Here is a 10,239-nt window from a genome sequence, read left to right on the forward strand (position 1 = left end):
AAGATATCAGAAAAGTGAAGTACTTAATTATAGATACAAGTCTCATTATTAATTCAATAATAAATCATACACATGATTTTATAAATTTTAATCAATAAAAAAATACATAAAAAGAAATATGCTGGTAAATTGTGTTTTATTTTATTTTATTTTTAAATACTATATTATATTTATAATATTTGATTTCCACTTTTTATTTTATATTTTCAAAATATGATGAAAAGACAAACAAGTTGTTGATTGAAGCGGTCTTAGCTCTATCTTCATAAGTAAAATTTCAAATTGTAAATAAAATTGCACTAAAAAAATCATTGTCATGGTGGTGGAAAGTGATGCTGTGTTGGCCACACCACCCCACTGTTTCAACAAACAAACAAGTCACGCGCCGCTCATTCATTCTCTCTTATCACTTGTGCACATTTTTATTGTTATGTTCGCTCAATTTGCTTCAATTCGTACATTACATGTATATAATCAAACACTCCCTCTTTATCGTCAAAATGTTTCTGGGTGTTTATGCTTCTCTATATTGTTTCGTTTTCTCATACTTATTATCTTTTTCAAAAATAATTGGCAAAATACCCATTGCTTGTGTTAAGAGTTAACTTAATTTTTTTAGTGTTATAATGCAGAAGAAAGAATTTATTAAAAAAAGAGCGGTTTTCATTCTCCCTTGTAATTCTACTGCTTTGTTGTTCATAAACCTTGTGGAAGGACACAGAAATTTAGAGTAAGCGTATTGTGTTGTGTTAGGAGTAGAGCACATATGGTATACAACAAGTTATGCAATTCCTGAAACTTGCTCGCCTTCTTATGCCATACGTGAGGAGGCTACATCTTCATTCGGAGCCATTGCCATCACAAAGCACCTGCAAATTTAACAGTATTGATGATGCTGTGGCTTTGTTTCACCACATGGTCGGTATTCATCCCCTGCCATCAATTGTAGAATTCACCAAAATCTTGGGAACCATTGGGAAGATGAGATACTATGCCACAGCTATTGATCTTTATACCCTAATGGAATATAAGGGTGTTGTGCCGTTTATAGTTACTTTTAACATCGTGATCAACTGTTTCTGCCACGTGGGTCGGATGGATTTTGCTTTCTCTGTAATGAGTATGATTCTTAAGTGGGGTTGTCGACCAAATGTTGTGACTTTTACTACGCTGGTGAAGGGGTTCTGTGTGATAAAATGCTGGATGCACTATACATTTACGATGAAATGGTTGCACGAAGGATTCGGTTTGATGATGTTCTGTATGGAACCTTAATCAATGGGCTGTGTAAGAGTAAGAAGGGGAAAACAAGAGCTGTCGTTCAACTGCTTCAAAAAATGCAGGAGGGACAGTTGGTTAAGCCCAATCTTGTAATATACAATACAGTTGTCCATGGTTTGTGCAAAGTGGACATGTAAATGAGACACGTGTTTTGTGTTCTAAAATATTGTTCAGGGAATTTTCCCTGACATTTTCACTTATAGTTCATTAATCTATGGTTTGTGTCATGTAGGCCAACAAAAAGAAGTTACATCATTGCTGAATGGTTTTTTTTTTAAACAATAAAGTGGGTGAGGCAAGAGAATTATTTAATGTGATGATTGAGAGAGGTGAACAGCATGACATTATTAATTACAATATTTTGATGAATGGGTATTGTTTAAACAATAAAGTGGGTGAGGCAAGAACATTATTTCATATGATGATTGAAAGAGGTGAACAACCTTGACACTATTACTTACACTATTTTGATGCATGAATATTGTTTAATTGGTAAAGTGAATGAGGCAAGAAATTTATTTCATGGGATGATTGAAAGGGGTTTGGTGCCTGATGTTTGGAGCTATAACATCTTGATTAAAGGTTATTGCAAGTTTGAAAGAGTGGGTGAAGCTATGTATTTACTTGAAGATATTTTTCTTATGAATTTAGTTCCAAACATTATAACTTACAATTCTGTAGTTGACGGCTTATGCAAATCTGTCGGAATTTTGGATGCATGGAAGCTTGTTGATGAAATGCATTATTGTGGTCAACCACCTCCAGATGTAACCTCTTACAATAACTTGTTAGAGTCTTCATGTAGAATTGAGCGTGTTGAAAAGACAATTGCATTTTTTAAACACCTCATCTTTGAAAGAAGTTTTGCACCTAATGTTTGGAGTTACAACATCTTGATTAGTGGTTGTTGCAAGAATAGAAGATTGGATGAAGCCATTAATCTTTTTAATCATATGTGTTTCAAGATTTTGGTTCCAGATATTGTAACATACAATATGTTCTTAGATGCTTTATTCAACGGGCAGCAACTTGACAAGGCAATTGCATTATTAGTCCAAATTGTTGATCAAGGTATTAGCCCAAATTTGCAAACATACAATTTACTTCTTAATGGGTTGCACAAAGGTGGGAAGTCAAAGACTGCACAAAAGATTTCCTTGTATCTTTCCATGAGAGGTTACCATCCGGATGTCCAAACATATATAATCAATGAGCTTTGTAAAGGTGGATTGTGAGGATAAAGAAGGACCATGCTGTTAAAATAAATGGAAGGCATTTATTGCCTCCCTTCCATAAATTTTGAGTCAGTTATTCATCTCTGGAGAAACAAAGTTAGAATGGTGAAGCTGAGAAGCTTTTTTAAGAAATGTTCACCAGATGTGCAGAAAACAAGGTCAGAAGTTTTAGTTTCAATTTAATTAACTTTTATGGTTCTCAAAGGCTTGTTATGTTTGGGTCACATATGTTGGACTAGATAATGTTCTGTATTCTATTATCTCAAATCCCAATTCTATTTTCCTTTTCAAATACATAATAACTGTGCTCTTTTACTAAATTCATTGAAAGAACAACTTTTGGGGAACATGGAAAAGGAAAAAGATTCTTTGATGTATACTTCTTTGACTATTGCTAGACCTTCCTCCTTTGCAATATACATCTCCTTGCATTCACTGATTCTGATTTGTAAAAGTTTACTGAATGGAATCCCTTCTTGCATTTTTGCAAACACCAGAATTTACCTCAGCCAGTCACTAGGCACCCTTGTCCAGAGTCTCATCCATTTTCTCCTGCTCCCCTTTTTTTCCCACTATCTTCAATTTCAACTCCAGGTAATATTTAATTATTTATTGCTGATTTGGAGCTTTAAGTATATATGAATGTTATTTATAAATTTCACATGTTTTCTAAGTCAAATCTGAAATTGCTCTTTGTTGTCAATATTATTTTTCTGAGCCTGGATTTCAACCTAAAGCTCATTTTATACCTATGGTAGTGGCCTTTCAATTTTTTGAATAATAATGGATGTGGCTTATAATGGCTGGCATCATAATTTCCCTTTATTATTATAATTATTGTTAATTGGCTTTAGTTATGGGTCTGGCCTGAATATGGTGTTTTTCACTCAAAATTTTGGGTTAGGTGTATGAATTTTTGCTACAGTTGATTGTTTTGTTAAGCTTTAAAGATTAAATTCTTCATTGACCCTTTCAGAATTGGAACGTGAAGTCATTTGTTTATTACATATTATAATAGGTTCAAGAATCTGTTTGTTATACATGTTTTATATTTGTATTTTATGTATATGTATATTCCAGTTAACATGAATATAAAAGACTAATTTCTATTTCAACCTTCATTTTATATTTAATTGCAGGCAATAATAGTGTCATTGAGGTAACAGCTAGAGAAGTTGTTGTTGGTGCTGCTTTATTATTCACTGGTCCTGCAAGCCTTTTCATGGTGGTGCCGAAGAAAAGCCACAAGAATTTTTCTTTGATGTGCATGGTCAGTAGTCATAGTTTTTCAGCCTACGAAAAATGGTAAAGGCAGACCAAAAAATACATTGGAGGAAATTATTAAAAGGGTCATTGTGAATAATATCCCTAAGAATTTGGCTTTTTTATCAAGCCCAGTAGCTTCTTGTAATCTATGTAGCTGACCTTAAGGGTATGAGGCTATTGTTGTTGTGCATGGTGAGCTGTCATAGCTAAACGGTTAAATGCTACATTGTTTTAAGTCATTAATTGGGTGAAATTTGTTTTTTTACATCTATTTGCAGATGAAGAGGATCCTAAAGTACATCTTGGGCAGCTTGATGTTGATCATAGGTTCCTGCCAAATCTCTTTATTTCCTCTTTCCTCCTTATTCATGGTCTTTGTTTAAGAGAATTCTGATTAAAAAAAAAGGACCAAAGTTCTTCCTAATGGCATACACTCATTTTTTCATTTATCATTTTCTGGAAAATTTAACTTAGAATCTATGTCAAAGTATTTCCAAGAAGCAGAGAGGGTGCTTATGTTATTGCATCCAGATATTGATGCCACTTTTTCCTGATTTAGCTTATAATGAACTTCTTAGTAAGCTATTTGAGGAACTTGGTGTGGCTGTTGATGATGTGACAGAATTAATTGAGAGTTGGCACCAATTTTCTAGCAAATTTTACTATGTAAGTTCCATTATAATATGTCTTAATTAGTAGTTTGTAGATATAGAAAGAAACTAATGCATGGTAACATCTCTTTCTGGGTATAATATCAAATGTTATTGATTTGATTTGTTATCAAGCAGGGAGTAGATAGAGACAGGGAAAGAAAGACATTGTGCCTACTGGGAATTGGTTCTGAATGACATACAGGATACTTTTGAACTCCTGACCAATTTACAATGAAAAAGATGGGTAGATGATTATCTTCAGTAGTTTCCCCAAGCTTGCAAAAGATATGAAAGGGACAATTAAGGCAGTAAAATGGTTGGATGTCTAAATGTTTAGATTAATATTCCTATGATTAATGAATCCATCCCTTCTATAATGGAGGTAATTTATCTAGGGATAAGTGTAAATGTTTCTGTAAGTTTGTTAGGGGCATTCAAATGTCACAAAATTTCATCCCTGCAAGCTGCTACCGCAATATGCTCATTGTGTATTTGAATAGCTCATATGCTTCCTCCCTACTGGATGTGAAACAGATATTAATGTTTACTTGGATGGCCTTGAAGCTTATGGCATGTGCAGCAACTTTCTACATCATTAAAGTGTATACTGTACTTGACAAGAAACTTGAGCAAGTTGATTCTACTGTGGCTTTTTGGTCTCGGGAAAGATTTGAAGCTTTTTCATCTATTTTTATTTTGTAAGGGAGTGGAAAGAGCAGATTCATTCTTTTGTGCCTCTATTGATTTCAACCATACTAGACCTTTCAAAAATTCATGGACCATGTTTTCTTTCGAGAACAATTGATATTAAAGAAAGTATCAATATGCTGAGCTTCATTATAATGTCCTAATTTTAACATTATTGAGTTGAACTTGTATTGTGCAATGGTTGTCTTTGTTGTTGACTAAGTAAAGATAAGTATTTCATTCTCTATGGATCTGTTTTTTTATGAGCTGAGCTTACATTTTTCTGTTTTCTGGAACTGAGCAAATAGGAGTTGCTCTATATTAAAGTGCAAAGGTTACAATACTCAAATACCAAACAGTAGTGGCTCTATTTTGAATTACATATGCTATTTTGGACTTAATCTTGTGCTGCAGGATAGTGTAATGCTTAAACGATGTAGCTGGAGATGTAGACAATTGTGCAATTCATGATTGGACTGGAAAATGCAACTTGATAACTTATGAATCTAAACTGTTGCAAGACAATAAGTCCTCTATCCATCTATAGTTAAAATTCCCCCGAAGATGATTCTAATATTTTCGTTTGTTGCTGGAACGGGTGCAATAGCTTATTTTTACTACCACGTATGCATAAAATATTTAATATCTTATATTAGGTTAAGCTGCTTTAAGTGAAATCTGAAATAACTATCTGCTTTTTAATTTGCATTACAATTTAATGCTATTTTGTTGTATTTAGAGTTTTTTATGAATTAATTATACGTAATCTCTCTAGTCAGCTGCATAAAATCTCTAGTTTCTATATTTCAAAATAATTTTTGACTAGATTTTATTTATCTTTCCATCAAACTCAAGAAGACAAGTCAGGTCTCTTTTCTCGGATAAATTAGATGATTAAGACAATTATTTTTTACTTAACACCAATACATGAGTAATGAGTCTTTCTTAGCATAATAGTATCTTGTAGTGAAGACTTGGCTTGATGGGGCTGAAAGATGTTGTTTTTGATGGAAAATATTTATTGATTGAAATAAACACAGCTTTTCTGAACGCAAGGTGGAGGGAGAACCTAAATAGTTTAATAAAGAGGTAACATCATTATTTTTTGGATTTAAAAACCTTTTGGAAGAATTACAAGGTTGAAGAAATATGTAGAAGGCAACAAATATTGCTTATGGTGTTAGGTTTAAGATTTTTTATATTCCTCTTAAAATTATTTTAAAAGTCAAAACTTGTCAAACAAAACTCATTCAAAAAATTGTTCTAAAAAAATATTTTTAAAAACTTATTTGATTTAATTTTTATTTTTAACTTTTTAAGTTAATTTATTTTTAAATTTAAAAATACATATAAAAACTTACTATGCTAGATAGTAGATAGAACTGGTTAGATTTTATCAATGAAATACCTAAAGCAGCAAATTGAGCGAGGTTTGAATTGAATTTCCTCTAATGGCATCCCTTCAAAAAATGCAGCAGCAACAGTAATAATAATAATTCTTTAATCAAAATATTCTTCTGCTAAATTTCTTTCAGCTTCAGCTCCAGAAATTAGTTCCCCTAATTGTGATAATTTCCGTGAATTGGGCCAAATCATTACCCCGTAACATAGATGGGCCCGGCCCAAACCTGACCCGGCAACCCAATCTTTTAAATCGAGTTCCGAAGCCATATTCTCAGTCTCTAGGGTTTTTGATCGTTGTTGTTCTAAAGCACTCATCCACACATTCTCCGTCGCCACGACAACAATGGTGATTACCATTTCACAGCTTCTTCTTCTTCATTCGTCATATTTTTCACAGCTTCTTCGTTTTGATATTGATTTAACGTAACGTAACAGGCTCCAAAGAAAGGTGCGAAAGGTGGAGTTGTAGCAGCAAAGAAGAAGGTTCAGGAGAAGGTAACGAACCCTTTGTTCGAGAAGCGTCCGAAGCAGTTCGGGATCGGAGGCGCGCTGCCGCCGAAGCGGGACCTGACGCGCTTCGTGAAGTGGCCGAAGAACGTCCAAATCCAACGCAAGAAGCGCATCCTCAAGCAGAGGCTCAAGGTCCCTCCGGCTCTCAACCAGTTCACCAAAACCCTCGACAAAAATCTCGGTAAAATATGCTCCTTTTCCGTCAACATCTAAAAATATAATTTAAATATATAAAAATGTCTTCAGGAATACAAGAAAAATTGTGAAATTTACATTTAATTGTTGATTAATTAAGTTGTGTTTTCGTGAAACTCTCAGCAACAAATCTTTTTAAAATGCTGCTGAAGTACAGGCCGGAGGACAAGGCGGAGAAGAAGGAGAGGCTGTTGAAGAGGGCTCAGGCTGAGGCTGATGGGAAACCTGTTGAGGCCAAGAAGCCTATTGTTGTCAAATATGGTCTCAACCACGTTACCTACCTTATTGAGCAGGTCTTTTTTAATTGTTGTTGACGTGGTTTTTGTTGTCTTATTATTGTTAATTGTTAATAGTACTGCCAAGGTTTTAAATTGCGGTTGTGGCTGCCGTTATCCCTCATCATTGTGAGAGATTGTGGATGTTTTAAGTGTAATTCTGGCTGTAGAGAACTAAAAAATGTGACTGAATTTGTAGTTGTAGACTTTTTTTTTAAACATTGAGTATTGCTGTAAATATGCAATTTGCCTGTGAAATATATTAGTTGTGTTGTTTTTGTCGTTTGGAATTGTTGAGTTCCTAGCCTTTAGTGAATAATAATATAGGAGAATTTGGGTTTTTAATCGAGTTTATTCTGATGAGGATATTGATGTTTTTTGAATTGTGAAGCTTCCTGTGTTTGGATATTTGATAAAGAATGAAGTAAGAATATAATGGAGTGGAATGAATTTATCATTCTATTGCTGAGATTAGATATTCGTATGATGTAATGGAAAAACAGAGTGTTTGTCTTGAGCCCTTTGGAGGGAAGGAAAGAAAAAGAGGGTCATTGGTGGAAACAAAATGCATTTCCTCTCTTTTTGCCCCATTTTGTTCCAACTTACTTTAAACAATTCAAGCGATGGAGTCTGATGTCATTATTCTGTTCTGTTCCATTGCATCTCTTTTCATCAATCCAAAAAGTCTAACAAGTTCATCTTATTAGAAATCTGTCTGTGAGGAATTTCTTTCAGAGCAAAACAAAACAAGTTAAATTTTTTGAAAACTAAATAATATATTTTCTCTTATTATTGTTGTTATTTGATGCTTGGAAGGGAATGAATGAATATGCATAGACAAGTTAAGATTTTCTTGTGGTATTTGAGTAACATTTCTTTTATTTGTTTTGTCAGAACAAGGCACAACTGGTTGTGATTGCTCATGACGTGGACCCAATTGAGCTGGTAGTCTGGCTTCCAGCATTGTGCAGGAAGATGGAAATTCCATACTGCATTGTCAAGGGCAAAGCACGCTTGGGAACAGTAATTATATTGATTGACCAAAACAATGTTTTCAAAACTACTGATTTATGGTTAATTTGGTTATTCAGTTGATTCATATGCCGCTTTTGACAGATTGTCCACAAGAAAACTGCTTCAGTTTTGTGCTTGACAACTGTCAAGAATGAAGACAAGATGGAGTTCAGTAGAATCCTAGAAGCTATTAAGGTAGCTTAGATTGTATTTTGTTTGTTTGGTACCCCTCTAATGGATGAAATTAACTGAATCTGTTTGGTTTCTGACGTATACTTGTTTTCTTTTCAGGCCAACTTCAATGACAAGTACGATGAATACAGAAAGAAGTGGGGTGGTGGAATCATGGGTTCGAAGTCCCAAGCCAAGACCAGGGCCAAGGAGAAGCTCCTTGCCAAGGAAGCAGCCCAAAGAATGAACTAGATTAAGTTGCTTTTACATTATTAAGGTTGTCATTTTTCTATATCTTATATGGGAGCATATACAAGTTAAAATGTGAGGTTTTACTTCATTTTGGTAGCTGGTAATCCACAAGGACCGATTTTGATCGTTGATTTTTCGAAGTTATTTTAAACTTAGCATTGGAATGTTTTCCTTTTTCGGTTCAGGAGTTCCTATAATCAGTATTGAGATTTTGCAGCAATTCAGTAGTGTGGTGTTGCTTATTGATCGTGGACCCTTTTCAACATGTTGGGAGCGTATACGTCTAAAAATAAGGAAAAAGGGGGATTATAATTTCATAGTTTATGTGCTTCATGTGCTTAAACTTTATGATCGTATCAAGTCGTATTTGTGTTCTGCTTTTTCTTGTTGGAATATATTGTAGGCATATTTTAAAAAGAAAACGTGATACCTATTTTCACCAAGACATTAGAAATACAACATAACAAACTATCATTCAATTGTATTGGTGATTCTCATCTCATCCAATGATTCTTTAACTGTGTTTTGGGGTATTTTCACTGTCTATAAGTAAGAATACAATACTTTCTCCTTTCCATTTCTTTGATTCGATCATACTGTGGATGAATAATGATCATATTTAAACATGCATGCATAACATTAGATATTTTGTGCTAAGAAAATTGTATAACAATAACAGTATTATCAAATGAGGAATTTGACACAATTATTCGTAATAAATTTAAAAGTATATTTAAAAGGTACAATTTTGTCAATGATGTGTTTTTTTGTAACATTATTTTTTAATTTCGTAATTATTAGTTAAAAATATTATATGTATCCAAAAAAACAAAATATTATGAATAATTTAAAATTTAACCACATATTTGTAAAATTATTAGTTTTGAAATATATTTAACTTTTTATATTATTATTATAGTATTGTATGATATTTTAGTATTAATTTACATATCTATTTTTTTTATCATCTTTTAGTTTGAAATATATACTATATAATATCATCTTAAAACTATTATATAATAAATATTATTAATGTAATTAGTTAAATTTTTTATTAACTATACTCCTTCGGGTTTTAAATATAAAAAAAATTTAATTAATTTTATCTTATTTAATGTTATTAACTCTTAAATATTTTTCATTTAATTGAGGTACTAATTTTAATGATTATTTTTTATTTTGATATTTAGTTCCAATAAAGGATAAATTAAAAAAAATTAAGTGAAATTTATGTAATTAAATGTGACTAGTAACTTTCTTAATTAGTATGATATTTTTCTTCTTATATTTAGTAAT

General features: G+C 32.7%; 1 protein-coding gene and 1 long non-coding RNA gene across 2 annotated transcripts; both read left to right on the forward strand.

The window, feature by feature from the left end:
* The first annotated feature begins 1,680 nt into the window (after window positions 1–1,680).
* On the forward strand, window positions 1,681–5,307 carry LOC114377498. Its single transcript, XR_003659088.1, has 4 exons — window positions 1,681–2,674; window positions 3,014–3,110; window positions 3,656–4,448; window positions 4,571–5,307. It is a non-coding gene; the product is annotated as an uncharacterized LOC114377498 (long non-coding RNA).
* Window positions 5,308–6,726: 1,419 nt separating this feature from the next.
* Window positions 6,727–9,189, forward strand: LOC114377503 (60S ribosomal protein L7a-1-like). The gene is made up of 6 exons (XM_028336048.1): window positions 6,727–6,872; window positions 6,962–7,217; window positions 7,355–7,524; window positions 8,401–8,529; window positions 8,623–8,715; window positions 8,812–9,189. Exons 1-6 carry the CDS (start codon window positions 6,870–6,872, stop codon window positions 8,941–8,943), a joined length of 783 nt encoding a protein of 260 aa, XP_028191849.1. The 5' UTR covers window positions 6,727–6,869; the 3' UTR covers window positions 8,944–9,189.
* Window positions 9,190–10,239: the final 1,050 nt, after the last annotated feature.

Source organism: Glycine soja, chromosome 2, assembly GCF_004193775.1.
Source record: "Glycine soja cultivar W05 chromosome 2, ASM419377v2, whole genome shotgun sequence".
NCBI classification, from domain to species: domain Eukaryota; kingdom Viridiplantae; phylum Streptophyta; class Magnoliopsida; order Fabales; family Fabaceae; genus Glycine; species Glycine soja.